Source organism: Tyto alba, unplaced genomic scaffold (assembly GCF_018691265.1).
Source record: "Tyto alba isolate M040663 unplaced genomic scaffold, T.alba_DEE_v4.0 Super-Scaffold_7, whole genome shotgun sequence".
Classification (NCBI taxonomy): domain Eukaryota; kingdom Metazoa; phylum Chordata; class Aves; order Strigiformes; family Tytonidae; genus Tyto; species Tyto alba.
Window position 1 is genome coordinate 43,853,093 of NW_024881328.1, and position 19,766 is coordinate 43,872,858.

Genomic DNA, 19,766 nt, shown 5'->3' on the forward strand with positions numbered 1-19,766 from the left:
TAACTTCAAATAGCATTAAATGGTGCATATGTCCTCTTTTATTTTTACACACACATTCTTCAGGGCAAGGGATGATGTCATGATATAAGGCATGTATTACCGAGTTAAATATGAATTTTGTTTTGTGATTGGTTATCTTAACTGAATGTTATGGAGAAAATTGTATCTAGCCAGTGTTTTTCTTCTCATACCATTACTGGAGAGGAATGTGTATTAAAGTTGTTGCAAAAAGAACTCTAGAAAGCTTTTTGCTTTATGGTTCCCTATTTCTATATCATGTTGTTTCTGTATTTTTGTGTTTGGGGGCAGTTTTCAGGTAGACTTTTGTGATAACCATGGAATAGAGTTGGATCTGAGATTGCTCCTTGACATTATGGCAGTAGAAATTGTAAATGCGAGTGAGTGAAGAGAAGCATCTTCCTCCTCCCTCCCAACTGCATGCTTTAGGTTAAAATAACTTGGTTCAGACAATTATTTCTGGCCTAATTCATTATAATAGTTGATTACTACATGCCAGGCATAATCATTCTACTTTCATATTATATCCCTAATGCATCTAGGAAGTGACAAGCAAAAAAGTCTCAATATTTTAATCTCTGCAGTATACAGAGATTTTGGTTATTTTGAAACATCATTTTCTTAATAATATTCTAATTTTCTTTAAAAGGGGAACACTTTGCACACATACATCATCCTTTCAAAAGCTTTTAATTTCTGTATTTTACCAAAATAATCTTCAACTCTATCAGAAAATATTTTTTAACTGAAATCTTAAAAGGTACTCTCTGTTGAACTGCCTGTCCACTGCTAGTCTGTTTTTTTCCAACTTCTTCTGTTGGCTTTTGTGGGAAGCAGACAGTACATTCCCTATGTACCAGCTGATTTCCACCCCCCGTCTCCATGCATATAGCTTTCCTCAGCTTGTTAAAGGGAATGGCAACGTTAATGATTTACATAATAATGAGATATGAAAGCTGTATCTGATTTGATAAATTTTGTTCGTAACCTCTGGGTGAAGATCCTAATGAACTTTACAGAACATATCAGTTGACTGTTTCAAAAACCGTTTTCATACTTAAAAATGCCTGATGTGAGGAAGCTGCAGCGGGCATTATATTTTAAAGCTCGTACCTGCCATGTAAATACAAATCGTAATTTAACATGAGCTTAATGAAGGTGGTTCTTCTTTTGTCCTTCTGGTGCAATGGTAGATAAGAGTATGTTTCACTGAAAGGAAACATCTCAACTTATATAAAGCAGAACTAGTTTTTAAATAATTTTAAGAGCAGGAGCCAGGGTCAAAGTGGTACACCTGTGTAGAGCTGGCATATGCCAACCTGTTGGTTCTGCATTCTGCAGAGAGCCCTAATGGGATAGAAGGGAATTGAAAGAGTTTGAGCTTTTCCTGCCTGCTTGTGGAATGAGCTTAAGGATCTACTGAAGCACTATAAGAACAATTCATTAATTGGGCTAACTGAGCCTGGAAACTTGCCAGGTTGCTTTTCTGATCCAGTTACTTAACCTTCTTTTACCCTGTCAAATGCTGACTCCTGTCAGATGAAACGAATAACGGCTTAAAGCCAGGCATTTAAAAAGGAGCAGCACTCTCACCTGTCAACGTCCATGCACAATTTACAAGTGTGGATTTGTGCAGAACAGCATAACCTGGAATGCCTAGACTTTTCTTATCCTTACTGTACTGCACACTTCATTCACCTTGGCTTCTTTTTAATTTGTAAAATGTAAGTGGTGCTTCTGTCTAGCAACTGCTTTGAAACTGAGATGAAAAGGTGGTATATGAATGTATCAGAATATAATTTTCTAACATCTAGCATTGCTTTGCCAATAGCAAAACCGATGGCTTGAGCAGACTAAATTTAGGCCAAAGTAAAGCACACTAGGCTGTTAATGGGATTGTAAAATATATAATCCTGTTGTGTTATTGTGCACAAAGTGGAAAACTTAGTCTTCTGCTACTAACATATTGGTAAAATTACTTCCATTTCTGTCATTGAGACATGTAATTAGCTAGTCAATGTTTGTCTGGTTTCTAGAACTTGATGTTTCAGTGATTTCATTTGGTATGCAGAAGTTTAATGAGTGTGTACATTTAAGTACTTGTGTATCTACATGTTCCTACTTTTACATTCAGGCAAGTTTTGTACTTTGATAACTTAAATTCTGTCCAAGAGGTGAAAGTCTTGCTGCAAATTAGGAATTACCAATAACATACATTTTCAGTGAAGCTGTGCTAAGCTTCCAGTACTGCTTAAGAGGCATCTTGATGCTCTCAAGCTGTTTAAAATAGGATCTTCAAAATAGGATTTATTATAGGTTAGTCAAATGCATCGCCATATGGAATGATCAGATGTCACTTATTTCAATTTTAAACAGATTCATATAATATGGAAGATTATAATCAAGATAAATTCACACTTTACGTAGCTCATCATATGCAAACTAAATTAAGGCATCAATCGATATCCCTTACTTCAGAAAACAGCAATGATTCAGGATGAAGGGCTGCTGTTTGAATACTTTTCAAACTTACAGATGTAAGAAAGTGTTCTTTTCTGAATAGTAAGAAAAAGCTTCACCCATTTCTCATGCGGCTACAGTTTTCTATGCTTGTCAATGACAACATGGACGTAAACTTTGCTGTGGCTGAAATACTGGGCTGTAGAAGGAGTCTTAGAATTGAAGGTTTGTTATATAGAGGAGGAAAAAAAAAAGGGATCTTTCTCTAGAAATTGCATGCCAGAATGGACTTCAGGTTGCATGACAGGTTATAAGTGCTTCTTTATAGCCATGATTGCAAAACATGAGTTTTATAGGAGAGTGAACAAATGGCAACAGATGTACTTACCACTCTTAACCTAAAAACAAAAACCCCAAACCACTGAGTTTAGAGGTATTACTAATCTGTATACAGTCATTTATTTCAGTGTAAAGTTCTGTAATGATGGAAGTACAGCTTGTAGTAAAATTTGAGGAAAAGAATCAAAGGTTAAGTTTGAAACAGGAACAACAGGAGTATCTAAAAATGTAGAAACAAGACTACTTAATAGTCTTCTTATTTACAGACAGTTGTGAGATGTCCTGCTGGTTTATCAATGCTCTATTCATAGTAATTCAGCTATTAGGGAAAGAACCCAGTGGTAAAATTCTATTTTGCCCAGGAAAAAAATGGTAGTTCCTGAGCTGGCAGAAAAAGGAGGAAAAAAAAACAAACCCACCATGGTTTACAGAAGAGCTATGTTGGTGTGGATCCAGTTTGGAAGCAGTTTGTTTAATAAGCACACCAATTTCCAGATAGGGGTAAATTACAGTTTTTCTTCCTCTCCCCCCCCCCCCCCCCCCCCCCTTTTGATTATCAGATTTGAACAACACAGACCTACCACAGACCGTATCTCATGGATGGTAGCAGGTGTTGGCTTCTGCATAGTTTGGAGGCCCAAAACACTTTCTTTAATGGCAAGTAATCATTTTCATCTTCTAGTTCCTTTATCATCTGTTGATCAGTTTGGGTTTTGCTTGGTTTATACAAAAAAGTGGTGTCTGGGAGAAGAATGTGTAGCAGGTAGCTAAAGCTTGTAGTGAGCACTAGTAGTAGGTTTGGGAGAGCTGTTCTGATTTTCAGATTTAAGTGGTGATTAAAACTTGAGAGTTAGTAGGGATGCTTGTGAACTGTCACTGGACAATATCTGTTGATGGCACACCTGTATGCGGTCCAGCCTGAAGCTTATGGGTGTATATATGGAGAACATAGGTCCCTAAACTACTTCCAGTTTTCTTAAGAATTTTTATTTCTACAAGTTTTTCTTAATCTTCCCCCTTCTTTTCCAACATTTATACAGTTTCTCTTCAATTTTAATATTTGGTTCATCTTCAGGGACTTTCCACAAGGTCATATTTCAACCCTGAACTACCTGAAAATGTCAGATTCCATGTTCTTATGAGACAAGTCTGCAGCCCTGGAAGGGAGCATGTCTTTCCAAATGTTGCCTAGGTCGAGCCTTTAAGCGTATTGAAACAGTGAGTGTAAGCTGTATGATGATTTTCTGGAGGAGTCCACAAAACTTTATGTGAATAATAAAGTTCTGGTGGTTTGGTTGTTTTGTGGATTCTTTTATGGTTGTTTCTTTTTTGTTTTGTTTTGTTTTTCGAGCCAGTAAGACCTCAGTCAACTTTGTCAGCTCTGCTCTTTAATCCCAGTGATGACTGGGACCTCCCGATGCCTCTTAGCTGAGTACCATGACACTTCTCATCCGTGCGGCAAATACTTATGCCGCATGGATATATAAGATCATAATCTTATAACTCGGGGCTTAGTCCTCCTATCCACAAGTTTATAAATCCCAGAGTAAAGGCTTAACAGAACATTTTTTCTTCATTGCTGTTGGTGCAGCGGGCTTGGCTACATGGGGGCTCGTCCATCAACACGTTTATCAGGGGATGCAGCTGTGCTGGTTTTACCTTCTTCAAAAGAAAATGCTAGACTTTGGAAACACCCTCGTAATATTTGATTTTGAGATGTTAATTTCAATTAAGTGGCAATCTTGACAGACATTTTTATGATTTGGTCATTATTTTGTTATCAGGTGTTAACAGGAGGATAGCTGTTTGGTAAGGTACTGACCTTGCCTTTTCACGAGCTTTTGAATGCCACAGCGTGAAGATGCCCTGTGGTGCATGGGCCTGCCCTCGAAGGGAGTTCAGCACCCAAGAGAGCTGCTCTTCCTCTTCCTCAGGCCCTGTTTGTAACTACAAGTTTAGGCATAAATGCAACCACCCTGCTGTATTTCAGCGCCGCACTCTATTCTTTCTCAGGGTATCAGCAGCCAGTATTGGTTACCAGGATGCTGTAACAAATTATATACCTTGGAGTTCCAAAGCTATGTAACAAGCAACGTGTGACATTGCTTGAGATGTATCATATATGACTGAGAATATAGATCTGATTTACCATGATGACTCAGTATTCATTTCAGGAATTACATGTGGCTACTGCTGTGTATCAGCCCCTTGAATAAAGAGCTTTATCATAGTGTCATGCGTTCTTCATTTTCAGTCTTCTACATTTTGATTATTATTAGCAAGGACTTTCTGAAGCCTGCTGATCTACTGTAAATGCATCTTGCTGAAAAGATAAATGTGTTCCTAGGAGTGTGGATTTTTTTTTCAGTCTTTGCTTACTGCAGTTCTCAGAGCTATGTTTGAGAGAACATCATCCTTGAGATTTTGTAATAGGGATTATTGTTGAGATGGTTTTGTCATTCTTATTACAGATTAGATGCACCTGTTACTAGCTATTACTTGTCTTTATTGGTTTCAAGCCTTTGAGCAGTAACATCCTTAAGGAACTTTCTCCCTGTTGATGTTGGCAATGATTGCTCGTTGGCGCTCTATGAGGCCGTATCAAGAATGCTTAACTTTGCTGTGCACATGTATGATATGATTCGGAAGCTCATGATCTCTATGGTCTTCATGCTCTAACAGCTCTAGTTTCAGAGCTTTGCCCTGTTAACACAGGAGATAAACCATCCATTGATGGCTCTGTTGTCCTCAGCTTTTGTATCCATGAGGTCTCTTCTCTTCCTATGTGCTTCCATTATCCGCAATTTCCTCAGGACAGGTTGGCACATTGTTCACTCTGGAGGACAGGTAACGTGAGAAACTGAGCTATTTTTTCTTCTGGCTGCATGGTTCAGTGTTCCTCAGCACCATCTTTTGATGCCTTAGCTGTTACACCAAGTGTTACTGGCTTTCCTTATTGTTGACTCTCATAGTTCTTAGAAATGCCTTGAGTGTGTTTGCTTTCACAGTGGACAGAAATCACAGATGTCAGAGTAATTATTTATTTTGCAATTTTTTGTTGTTTCTGCCTTTGAAGTAAGTCAAAATCATGTAGCAATGCAGTGTTCCTTTTATAATACTTCTAGGATGATGCAAAATAAAGCTTGGTGAATTGTTTAATTTAACAAAAATATTTACCAAGCATGTCAGAGGTAGAATTAGAAATTACTCTTTGAACTCTACCAGCGCTTCAAATACAGTGACAACCTGTCCCCAGAAACACTGGAGATTTACTTCAAGTTTTTCCACAGGTGACTTCAGAGTTATGTTTTAGACTGGAGACTTGCCTGCCTTTTCACACCATCCAAGAACGACTTCTTCAGGCAGAAGCCAGTATTCACAGCCTTGACTTCCGCTTTATACTGAAGGAACTGGCAAAAGCTTCTGCAGTGATTTGTCAGTAGTTGATATACCTGAGATTGTGACTGTGCTCACCAGTAGCCAAACAGGAATCCTTAGAGGTTTCACCTTGCAGATCTAATACATCTTATTATTTTCATCCACGTTTAATGCACAGTTATCTCATTTAGGAATTTCTCTGTTCTTGACCTCTGCAAGTTGGTGACCTGGAGCCATTTCCTTACCTGTAGGAAAGTACTAGGCTCCCCCCAGAGCAGTCCTTGGCTGTATGATATGCAGAGTCATCTTGGGGAGAGTGTTTACACGACAGTCTTGAGACCTATTGCCAGCAGTGTGGTGCGTAGTTTCTCATAGCTGCTCCCAGAGATCATTTAAGTGCAAACTACTGATTAAGGACTGGAGAAGTTGCTCACTTCATAGCAAGCTCACTTTTCCATGAGCTGTTGAGTGTCTGCATCTTTCCTTCCCACCTTCCCTTCTCCATCAGAAGCCTTCAAGGATGACTCAGTGCCAGGACACAAAGCCACCAAGGAGCAGGAACAGCACTGGATGTGCTTTGCCTTGTGTCCTCATGCACTGAAGAGGAGAGGCTGCTGCACTCGTGGGTGTCCTTAAGTGACTGAGGAAATAAGGTTCGGTTAGGCACACTATTTATTTATGAACTACATAGCTCACATATGACCAATTCCTAGTAAAAAAAAAAAAAGCTTTTTCTAAGTGTTGCTATCCAGTGGGTAGAGCTACCACAAAATAATTGATGTTACAAAGGCAGGATTTTGCAGTGTGAGGATTTCGTGATGCGATGAGGCATGGCAGCTGTATCTAGGTAGTAAAGCATGTGCTTGTTTCTTGTTGTGTTTTCTGAAGAGCCTTGAATCACTTAGTGTTTACCACCTACTTTTCTGAAGTGAAAGTAAGATAATTGACATTTTTTAACCCAGCAAGTGGATAGCCAATGAAAAATAATTCATGAAAATCCAATAAAATGCAGGTAATTTTTATTTAGTTAATCTGGCATTAAGATTCTGTTAGCTATAGTGCTAACATTGTGAAATAAAAAAGTGCCTGGGTAGATTTGGGGTAATTGCATGGCAGATTCTTTGTGCACTAATTAAGAAAATAATTTTTATAGATCATTTTAAGAAATGCCAACGCTTTCATCTCTGTCCAGATTAATTTTCTTGGAGCCTCAGACATATTTTTCAGTATGTGTCCTGGTTCGGGCTGGAACTTTATTCCAGCTCAAACCAGGACAGTATGTCTGATATTTCAGGCAGAGAACTAACAGCTTGACCCAGTGTCCAGCTTTACCCAGGCTTCCCAGCTGATTTGCTGAGGCTGAGGAACCTCATATTGCTTTTGTGTAATCTAATAACTAGGGAGAAAGTAAGGCTAAATGACAGCAGCTGTGGCCCCGACATACCAGATGTGACTAAGCAGCTCTTTTTGGAAGAGGTGAGTGATCACAAAGAACCCCAAATGATGGGTTAATCCCACTGAGGAGGCTCTGAGTGTGAGGGGGTGGGGAGCAATTGTCAGGAGTCCACCCCCAAGCTTTTGAGAAGAGAACAAAGAAAAGCTTTGCTAGGCAGCAAAGTCTGACTTGCCACTGGGGCTGCAGAAGTCGACAGAGAAGCTTTTGACTTTGGACTTTTCTCAACCCCATTCAAGGACAATAATTCAAGTGAGCGTTACAGGAAAATCAGAGGATTTCCAAATGCGTTGAGGTGCCAAAGTCTGAGATTCTCTGTCTTAAATGAGACTCTTTTCAATCCTGTCTTTTTATCTGCTGCTTCCATGGCATACCTCTTCAATTGGGTGATACCTGGCAAGGTAGCTGATCTTCGCAGAGATTTGTTTTAAGAATTACTTGATTAATTTATGAAGCTGTGAAAATTACTGTCCTCACTGAAGTTACGGTATGGCAAATTTTTGTTATGTACAGCATTTGTCACTGAAAGAATTTGCTGAGATTGCTTGCGTCTTCCAAATTACTTATGTTTTAAGATAAACTGTTCTTCATTACTGGTCCTTCTTGTCTGCTTTCTTTTTTTTTTTTTTTCCCCCCTTTTCCTCCGTAACTGAAAATGATGCATCTTTTTTGGTATTCTTTTTCTTTCTTTGTAGAAATGACTGAGAGTATAATTTGTCATTTTGATCAGCTATTCCCAGGTACACAAATCTGCTTGGGCTTTTGTGTGTTTTGTTTTGATTTCATTTGTGTTTTGGTATAATAATATAACATAAATATATATGTGTGTGTATATATATATATATAAATCGTATTTCTGTATGTTTCTTCTGCTAAAAAATTTTCTGCTCAAGAAAAATTGTAGCCAAAGCATTTCTGTCTTGTGTCCAAACTTTATATGAAATACGCAGGTTTATGAGTAAAAATGGACAAATTCTGTTCGGTTGTAGTTTGAAATACTGGCAATGATTCAAGCACTCCAGGATTTGCTTTATTTTTTTTCTTACCTGTTTTGAACAGTGTCTTCAACCTCTCACTGCTTGTTGTGGCATACTGATGGTAACTTTAAGTTATGTATATTCACTTAATTGTAGAATTGAGGTGGCTTTGTTTCTGTTAGCGGTGTACTCTGATGTAGGAGGAATGTAGATGTTTGAGGAAATGTGTTTAAAGAACATACTGCTATGGACAATATTAAACAAAAAACCAAAACCAACCTGTATGTATTAAGGCAAATACCCAAGAAACAACTTAAAATACAGTGTAAGAACTCTTCTGTGTAAAATCTGAATGAGGAAGAAGGGGTCTTGCTTCTGCATACCCAAGCCACACCACTCCTCTGGATGAATAAAAGATGATTGTTAGTAGTAACATATAAACTTATATATGATTTCATAGCCTCATTTTCAAAGGGAATGAATCCCATGTAAATCATGCTGTCTTTCTCTGGATTGCCCTCATAACTCAACTCTGTTGGTTGCCTGCAGAAAACTTTGGTAAGGATAAAGACAAATACTCAGCAAAGTGCCAGGTCTGGGACATTGTCAGCTCTTACTGCACATCTGATGACAGAGGTGCCTTGCAAATAGCATGGGGTAGTCTTGGAATTCTGTCAAATGCAAGACCTAAATTAATTAAAGCAACAAGCATGCACAGACTTACTGGAAAAATGTGCTTGAAGCAAAGATCTTAGTGTGAAATTTTCCTTTTGTGTCCTAATTAAAGTCAAGATAACTATCTGCCTACATTTCTAAAATTCACCTTCTACTTGAATATGTTTTCAAAAATACCATAATATATTTTTAGAATCTTTAATAGTGGTTATGTTTCATGCTGTTGTTATACTTGATGGTCGTATTCCAAGAGTTGCAGTCAAGGGCTCGATGTCCAGGTGGAGATCAGTGAGGCGTGCCGTTCCTCAGGGGTGGGTGTTGGTGCTGTTTAACAGCTTTGTTGGTGACATGGACAGTGGGATCGAGGGCACCCTCAGCACGTTCACCAGCCACATCAAGCTGTGGTTCAGTGGACACGCGGGAGGGCAGGGGTGGCATCCCGAGGGACCTGGGCAGGCTGGAGAGGGGGGCCCGGGCAAACCTCCTGGGGTTCAACAAGGCCAAGGGCAAGGTCCTGCCCGTGGGCCGGGGCAACCCCCAGCACAAACCCAGGCTGGGCCCTCGAGGAGTGGCTGGAGAGCAGCCCCGAGGAGAGGGACTGGGGGGGCTGGTGGGGGGAAAACTGCCCGTGAGGCAGCCCCGTGCGCTGGCAGCCCAGAACCCACCCGTGCCCTGGGCTGCAGCCAGAGCAGGGGGGGCAGCAGGGCCAGGGGGGGGATTCTCCCCCTCTGCTCCGCTCTGGGGAGACCCCCCTGCAGTGCTGGGGCCAGCTCGGGGGCCCCCAACAGCAGAAGGACCCGGAGCTGCTCGAGCGGGGCCAGAGGAGGCCACGGAGATGCTGGGGGGGCTGGAGCAGCTCCCCTGGGGGGCCGGGCTGAGAGAGTTGGGGGGGTTCAGCCTGGAGAAGAGAAGGGTCCGGGGAGCCCTTCGAGCGGCCTCCCAGGGCTTAAAGGGGGGACAGGAGAGGTGGGGGGGGACTCTGGATCAGGGGGGTGGGGATGGGATGGGGGGTGACGGGTTTAAACTGTCAGAGGGCAGATTTAGATGAGATGTAAGGCAGAAATTGTTCCCTGTGCGGGGGGTGAGGCGCTGGCCCAGGGTGCCCAGAGCAGCTGTGGCTGCCCCCTCCCTGGAAGGGTTCAAGGCCAGGTTGGACGGGGCTGGGAGCCCCCTGGGCGGGGGGAAGGGGGCCCTGCCTTTGGCCATATGGTTGGAACTAAATGGTCTTTAAGGTCCCTTCCAAACCATTCTGTGATTTGCCAGGCCAGGTGCGGAGTTCCACTTTGTTAGTGGAACTTCACTGTATCTCACCATCTTCAAGCAAGTGTGAATTCTGGGAGGTGGGAGTGGTTTTAAGTTGTCTGAGATCACTGTTTTCATTTCTATGCCGAGATCTAGAAAACGGACAAAACTTTGTAATATTTTGGTGGGATTTGTTTTTTTATTCTTATTTTAATACTATGCTTGTTGCTGATTTGGTATGAAGCCATCTTGTTCTGTTTGTAGAATCGTGGAAGTACAGATTCTGAAATCTCCCAAAAACTTATTTTGGGTTTCTATGGAGGTTTTCGTTTTCTTGTATTCTGCATGAAAGCACATCATGTTTTACCAGTGGAGTCTGCAATGTAGATTTAAAAGAGGTTATCACATGACAACTAACTGTGAATAAAAAGTGGTGCTAGAAGCTCACCTCCTAGATTTGAAAGCCGAGACTGTTGTGCTGCACGGTGCAGAGTGGACAACGTAGTCTGGAGTTTGGAAGGTACTACGAAGGTGTGCTAGAGGGTGTTGTCTCAAGCCCCAACTTACTGGGCATTTCTGATGCTCCAGAAGGCTGCAGAGCCAGGCTTATCAGCTTGGTTGGCTTCTGCTATGCTACAAATCTTGTGCTGCATTCCTCATTATGGTAAATGTCTCCAGATCCAGGTTCAACACAGGTGCTGCAGACAAAACCACTATCCTCTGTTGTATCCCTCCAATACACTCATTTTCATATATGCACAGATAGTGCTGCATGGATGACCATTTCTCAGACATGCCCAGGTCTTTGTTGCTAATGTAACTGATTTAAAAAGTTAGTGAGTTTAATCATAGGTATCACAAAAATGCAAAGGCTTATTTAAATACTGTTCAAAACAATATGTATTTCTTTCTTTGTTTCTTTAGGAGACATCACTCAGAAGGGGTATGAGAAGAAAAGAGCAAAACTGTTAGCACGGTACATACCACTAATTCAAGGTAAGAGGCTGCATATAAGTTATACCTTTTGTGCTGAATCTGTGAAAATATGTAATGGAAAAGTTCTCACAAAATAGAATATATTAATGGCATTTGATTGACATGGCATCTAACCAGTAGTGGAAATGGCTATTACAGAGAAGTACAGAACAAGAGAGAAGTCTGAAATTTTTTTTTTTTCAGTATTTTATGTCAAATGTTAAATGGTACTCACTCAGCTGAAGTTGTGTATGAAACTACAGAATCGACTTGTTAGACAGCTTTGGAAGTAAAAAATGAGTAGAAAAAATATGTTAATGGCACTTTTCTAGAATTGTTTTCACTGAACCTTCTCTTTCAAATTTGAGGTGTTCAGGAGTGTTTCATTCAGAAGTGACTTCATATAGTCTAGATTAACACCTTGACATCATGGATAATAATTGTAAGAAAGCATGTCCTAAGGAGATGGCAGTGCACTTCTTCAATATCCTGGTTTGTCTGTCATCTGATATTAGGCTGAACTAAGAATCCTAGGTCCCTTTAGATTTCTAACTGCTTAAAAATTTCTCCTTGTTCAGCTGGATTTTCCCTAATCATTTTTAGGAGTGGTCAAAAATTAGCTGATCCTATGGTTTGCCCTACTTGCTTGATACCACATTTTCTAAGAAATACCAGTTTACCTGATTTGTCTACCACTTCTGCCTAGCTTTACATTAAGATGACAGGAGTCTAGCTTTAATATTCTAAAAAGTGGGCGAGCGGGCTGTCTGCCTCTGAGCACAAAGAATGATACTCTTTGCTTAAAACCCTAAGCTAAGTACTTATTTCAGTTTCCTGACATATGTTCCATTAACCCAGATCTAGCTTGGAATTCTGTTAATTGACACAGCTTCATCATGGCTCAGATTAATGTGTGGGAGTCCCAGTGGCTTTGAGCCTGCAGTAATTTTTTTATCATTAACAATTTGATCACAGGATTTTTTGTGATGTCCTTTGCTCAGTAGTATTCCTAATAGTATTTGTTAAGTTTTCCATTATCCATCAAGTTGTTGCATACTGATGGATGCCAGAATTTTAGATTTGAAGAATTCATAGTCTGTGATTTTACCATCCCCAGGATGAATAACTTGTGTCTTTCTAAAGCTGATTTGGTCATCATTTCTTTTCTAAGTATATGTGTTGTCATCTTTTCTCTGTTGGTCTGTGAGGTAAAGACTGCTGACCAATTATTGTATCTCGTATTCTTCAGTACTTCTGAATTTCACAAAACCTGATGCCTTCCTCATAGTCCATCAATACCTAGCTCTACTAGTTTTGTTACAAAAATTTTACTGATAGTACAATTCTGCTGATTTGTAAGGTTTTTAACAAAATTTACAGTAGGCAGTGGAAGTTCTGAGTAAGAATTCTTGGTGGGAGGTAGAAAAAGGAGCATTGGGAAAATTCTTTGAAATGAAAGGTTTTGAATACTGCAAGTTTATGAAATAGCAAATTGTTAGAGAGCTAGAGATAGGACTGCATGTTGATGTACTTGTACAGAAGAAAGTGGTGGCACAGGTCTGGAAGCAGCTGTGGAAAGAGATGGCTTAAATTGGGAGGAGAGGAGGGTGACTGTTCTGGGAATCTGCTGTAGGTTCTCCAACTTAGACTTGAATGTAGACAGGGTTTTTTATAATTTGGGGATAAGAGTTTTTTCTTCTGTCTTCTTAGAAATTGGAAACAGTTATCTATAATCATAGCATTCAGATTTACATGAGTAGTTGATAGGATCTTCTTTTAACAAATACTTCTGAATCAACAACTTGTATGATCTTTGTGTCTTAGAGCCTACTCATATACTTGTAAGATTTGAGTTCTGGAACTTTAACTTTTCATGTTACACCTCATCAGCAGCCATGTAAAAGCCAATCATATGAGAACTCCTGTTCTTTCAATGCCATGTAAAATAGATTGGATTAATTTTCTACTGCACTGTGTAGCCGAATCTGTGGGGAACCAAATCATTATAAAAGATAGTGTTAAATAACCCCACAGAGGGCTTGGTGAATAGAAAAAAAATGGAAGTGGCTGCAAAGCATATTTTCAATTAACAGTAAAATTAAGTAGAACGTGTTAGTATTCAGGAGTTGCATTCATGTGGGCTCTGTTTTGCATTCTAAAATTCTAAACCTGCAGTTATGAAGAGTTGGCAGAAATACTATATTTCTCTTAGGATCCATAAAATTATATGCTTACGGAGAAATACTAAAATGTGTTATCTTTCACTAATCCAACCAAATGCCCTGTACACAAATAAAAACAAGTGTTGAGTAATAGCAAGCTTTAACAGTAATCAGTTTCCTCAGTCAACCACTGCACCCAAATTTCAGATAAAATTCTGTGGAAATAATAAGTTATATCTGTAGACAACCTGGCATGCTGCTAGGTGAAGCTTCTGAGTGATGGATAACATCAGACGTTGCAAAAATGCATTTTGAATGTGAATAGAGCTTGGGTGTAAAAAGATTGAGAAATAACATGAAAAAGTGAGCAGTGTTTACAGTGAAATTTAGTAACTTGCATCCTGGAATGTGCTGTCCTGATAAGGAGCAAATACTGTACTCCCTTCTCCCTTTTTTCCTTTGTAGCCAACTTTCATTGTCATTTTTCTGTTGAATTTCAGGGAACTTTTGATTAAGAGCTTTTTCCTTATAGGATTGCTTTATATTCCCACATATGGGGTATATCTCAGAATGAAAAACACCACCAGGGATGACAGCAACTCCAAAAGCCTCATTATAACCAGTCTCAGTGCTATGCTTGGGAGAGCAGGCAACTTCTACCCATGAAGTTACATTTGAGTCATTGGACCATTAAAAAAAATCATGTCAGGAAGTGAAATGTCATGAGCTGACTGTTGAATGTGAAATAAATAAAATTTATTTTCCGCACTCAAATGCGATACGGTGGTAACTGTAGATTTCTTTTTAGTGGTCGCCATTACCTGAATTCTGCCGATAACTCCAGACACTTGAAATCTTTTCAAAGCTATTGTAACCAAAGTGAAAGATGAAATACAAACCTTAGAGGTTCTTACAGCACCCAGTCAGTCACTTGAAGGTAGTCTGCATTCCCTTTTGTTAAATAGGAATTACCCTGGAACCATCTTTTACTGATGTGGTAATTTCCTGCTCACCTACCAGCTGTTTCTTTAAAAACCTGAGTATTTTCTGTAGTTTTAAAAGCTTGACCAGCTTTTATATATATTTACAGCTACACTGTTTTTTATATATAAATATAAAAAATGCATGTATTTAATATATATAACAACAGCTATATAGCACTATATATATTTAATATATATAACAACATCTATATAGCACTATATATATTTATTTTTTTATCTACCTGCATTTCACATGTTTTCTTCCTGTCTCTTGAATGTTTCAGGAGTCTGATTTTCCTGGTCTAAATATGCTTTCAGTTGAGAAAACTCAGTGCTAGCATTTGAATCTAGCTGTTACTGTGTAGATTAGTTGTCAAATGCCAGTGGAATCAGGCCAGTGCCTTAAGCACTGGTGTTTGACTGGGGCACACCTTCCATACTGGTACTGGATTTGCAGATTGACCACTGTGCTCATTCATAAGCTCTGGGACCTCTTCCTAGCTAAGGCAGCCCAGGGTCACCAGGGCTTGAATGCCCTGTGTTTCTGGAGAATAAAGATGCGTGTAAGCTTTCCTTTCCCTGTTTTTGCCGCTTGAGAACAATAAGAATAAAGTCGAAGATTATTCTCTGATAAAGTCCAAGACAGACGTTGGTATGATAGATGGAACCAACTTGGGAGAGGTCTGCTGGGAAAAGAAAATTTCAGAGATTTTGTCTTGGGTAATGTGAGTGGTTTTTAGAAGTACTTAAGTATACTTCAAATGTACATAAGTACTTTAAAAAGAAATTGTTTGTCGGAAGAACCTACTAGGACCTGGTGATCTTAAAGATTCAAGAATGCTTCCAAGCCAAAGCAGAAGAAATGAGATAAAATCAAACATGAAAAATTAATTGGTTGACTGCCATCTAATCCCGAGATGGCAGAAGAAACCTTTCTTGACTTGAAGGTAATTGCTTCAGTTTAAGGCCATACTTCTGCAGTCAGTAGTGGATCTGCACTGAATCACTGAATGACATAGACTTGTTCTGCATCAGTTATGTGACTGTAGTCAGCCACAGCACATAATGGTCTATTCCTGTTAGCTTTCTTATGTCATGTCTGTTTTGGTAGATGTTAGAAACAAATTTGGTACGAGAAGAAACAATCAGTGCCAAATTAAAACTTACGGTTTCACTCCTGTTGCCTCTGGTTGTCTCTTCAGCCAGCAGGTTTCACGTAAAAGTTCCAAATGACTCTCTTCATCTTGGGCAAATAAATTTTGGAGATTGTTGCTTTTATGGATTTATTGTGAAAGAAAATATGAGTGATACATTAACCATCATGCAGCTGCCACTATTGCTTATCTATTAGTGACAATATAACAACTACAAAGAAAACAGAAACGGAGAGATATATAAATACTAAACTAAATATGCTTCTGCTTTATAAACTTGAAAAAATACACATTCTTCATTTTCCCCTGAGGGCTATAGTTTATGGGCTGTGGTGTGTTTGTTATCTAGAAATAGTAGTCTAGATTAATGGTAGTTTTGAGAAAGTTTGCCTGAGTGAAATCTGGCATAAAAAATGACCTACAAAACCCAAGGTGTCAAGATCCTTGTACTACTGGGGAAAGGAATTTAAAAAAAAAAAAAAAAAAAAAAAACACACGAGAAAAACACCAAAACAAACCCAAAAAAACCAAACCAAGATCTGTTACCATGGGAAGCTTTGAATTTCTTTTCTTGAGAGCTGAATTCAGCTACCTGTCCTGGGAATTAAATTTAGAGACTTGCATGCCTCCAGCATACTTTTTTATAGAGTAGTAGTGTAACTAGTGAGAACAAAAATTTCTGAATTGATTGTCATTAAGAGAATATTATTTCTAATATTCAGGATTGAAAAAAAAAATAAGCAAAAACCCCCAAACCCCTGCATGGCAGCAAAGCACAGGTTATTTTGAGTTAAAAGTGAAGCTAAACATTGCATTTCATAAATAGCAAGTATCCTGAGCTTATTTTTAATACAGCAAAACCTTTCCTCCAAGTGTAGCGAGATCCAGTGGTCATTTAATGGTATCAGTTAAGCCAACTTTTCAGTGCTTTAATCTGAGACAAACTAACACATATGGAGACATCTTTCACTTCTATTATGGATCCTGTCTTATCTTTAAGATGAAATAGTCTTAAAGGAATGTCATGGTTTGAGCCTGATCGGCAGCCAACCACCACGCAGCCACTCTCTCTCCCTTCTCTTCCGGCAATGAGAAGGGACAGAGAGCCAGGTTTGGGGTTCAAGATAGGACTGGGATGGGGAAAAAAATCACCCTTTATGGGCACGAGCAAAAGGCAGACTCGTTAGGGGAATTAAAAAAAAAAAACAAACATACATTTATTACAGACACTAACAGCACCTAACAGAGTAGGACAGTGAGAAGCATTGCCACATCTTGAGAACACCTTCCCCCCACCCCTCCCTTCTTCCCGGGCTCAGCTCTGCTCCCGGTATCTCTACCTCCTCCCCCAGTGGCGCAGGGGCAGGGAATGGGGGGTGCAGTCAGTGCTGCCACTTCTGCCATCTTCAGCGGGGGGAGCTTCTGGAACTTCTTCCCCCTGCTCCATCGTGGTCCCCCTCTCACAGGAGACAGTCCTCCACAAACTTTCTCCGACTTGAGTTCCTCCCACGGGCCGCAGCGTTCCCCACACTGCTCCATCATGGGTCACTAACTTCCTCCGACTGGATTCCCTCCCACGGCTGCAGCCCTTCCCGAGCTGCTCCGGCGTGGGACTCCCCCGCATGCTGCAATCCTCCCAGCCCTGAATTACAGCAGTGGGGCTACCTTTTCCCATAAGACCCTGGCCTTCTTCAGGCACAGCACCTTGATCATCTAGATGGAGGCCACAGGCCATAAATCAGTGTCTGCTCCACCACAGATCTTCCTGAGTGGCAGGGGGGGCCGCCCTGCTGTCTCCCCACAGGATACAGGGGGGTCTCTGCTCCGGCACACCTCCCCCCTCCTTTCTTCCTCCGTTCCCCCACTGACCTTGGTGTTCATGCAGCTGCAGCAACTCCTCCTCACCAGTCCCACTGCCCGTCACCACGTCCCTTCTTAAATACGTTATCGCAGAGGCGCAGCTGATGGGCTCAGTTTTGGTGCAGAGGTGGAGCTGACGTGGAGTTGGGGGAGCTTCAAGAAGCTTCTCACAGGGGGCTGCCCCGATAGCCCCCTCCCCTGCCACCAAAAAACTTCACCACTCAACCCAGGGCAAGGAAACAAGCTGATCATATTTTTTTTAATAAAAACACATGGTTCTTTAGATTTTTTAAAAATAAGGATAAGTGATTTCAGCTTGTTCTTTCAAAAATTATTAAGGAGCTCTTTGAGGCCTAAAACAGAAATGCTATTCAGTCAGTGTCCTCTACTCATTTATATGTTCCCAAGACCTGATATTTTCCGCTACATCGACATCTTTGTGAGGGCTTTATAAAGGTGGTTTGAAATTTTAAAGCTCCATGAGTATCATTAATGGTAGTATTGCTTGCAAGCTATATAATACAAGGAGATTTTGCCATCAGGGATTTTGTGAACAGAGAAGTGTTCTGCTAGCTGGTATGTCTGGTGAAAGTGAAGTACGTACAGATGCACAGAAATTGTATGATAAAGGAATTATATCTGAATTCAAGGAGGCTTTTTCTCGTCTACTTTGTCCCTACTATTACTGGTTCTGATAAAAGGTACTGTATTTCTGCGTAAACTTTGATGTGATTTGGTTTGCAGTTTCCACTGCTCCAGATTTGTCACTTACAGCTTTCCTTTGTTTGGGTCATTAAATACAAAATATATTAAAAAGCATGTAAGATGTTACTCCTCTTTCTCATGTTGTTATTCTTGAGAGCAAGCTGACGTTGGCTTCAAGGCATAGTCAAAGGGAAGGGAGGTTTATGTGCAAGCAAATTAGGGGAAGAGTTTATTCCTCAATGTAAACAGGGTTATGTAAGCTGGATGGCTGCCTCGAAGAATCATATTGCAAAACTCCTCAAAATACTTGCAGAAGGGTGTGGTGATGGCAAGTATGAATTAGTTTAACAGCTGAGAGGTTTCACAAAGGGCTTATCGTAAGCAAGCCTCCAGATAGAAGTACCAGCCAACTTTTCTATCTCATTTAGAGTTTTAGCCTTTACTTAAACCTAGAGTTAGTAACTATATCCAGACCAATTCCTTGGGTACTCTCTGAGCGAGGAAAGGAAGCATAAAATCCTAGTCCCTTTCCATTTGATGTGTTGTGCTGAGTAGGACATTGGTGTTGGGTATTAGCTGAGGGACTTTTGCTCTGAGCATGTGCAGGTGCTACTTCATTCTTCCTATGTTAGGGTATTTCTTCAGAAATTCCCTTTGGAGAAGTTGAGATGCAATATTGGAATGGGAGACAGTCCCATGCTGGTGTTGCTGGCTCTTTCTTGTAGTACAAAGCCCTCTTCTCCATCATCTCCTAGGCAGTGCTGTGGGGAGCATTAGTTTTGATAAAGCTTCAGCGAAAGATGCCTGGTGGAGAGCTCTGGGGGAAGGGGAAAAGATAGGCACAGAATGGGGAGCCTTGCTGAAAGGGAAAAGGTGACTGCATTATAAAGGAGAATTATGTTTTGCTTGGACGGAAGGGGAGGAAACATGCAAAAGTGATCTCTTTAAAACAGAAGACAAGGCTCATCTAATTTGTGAGATGAAACTGGGAGACAGTGTCTGCCATGAGTGTTAATTTTGCTTTCTTGTACATGCTCTGTTGCTTACTGTGCTGCTGCTTATTCTTCCAAAGGCTTATCGGTTTCAATTAACCGGAGACATTTTTTTGTTCCACGATTTTCTCAGGCACATGTTGTCTTTATCTCCTGGTGTAATTCTGTGTCTTTTACCAGGAATTATTATGCTACCATGAAGGTGCTGGTCTTTGAGATTGCTTTCTAAGCAACTCAATTTGTAACTCCAAAACCTCTTTCTTACTTTACTACTGTCTACATGAACTACTACTGCTGCTTCATCTCCAATATTTTGCAAGACCATGTTCAGATACCAGGTGAGAACTTTCCACCTTTACACCCAGGTGACAAGTCATCATGCAGCTGTGTCTG

At 40.3% G+C, this 19,766-nt stretch overlaps 1 protein-coding gene across 4 annotated transcripts in view; it reads left to right on the top strand.

Moving 5' to 3' along the window:
* DIP2A (disco interacting protein 2 homolog A) overlaps nt 1-19,766 on the top strand; it is a 130,602-nt gene that overhangs the window by 29,991 nt on the left and 80,845 nt on the right. For all 4 annotated transcript variants that reach the window (XR_006164515.1, XM_042783835.1, XM_042783836.1 and 1 more), the window contains exon 2: nt 11,467-11,538. Coding sequence is in view for 3 of the 4 variants with exons in the window: in XM_042783835.1 (XP_042639769.1) it covers nt 11,467-11,538 (72 nt within the window). In the remaining variant the exon portion in view is untranslated. The remainder of the gene's footprint in view (nt 1-11,466; nt 11,539-19,766) is intronic.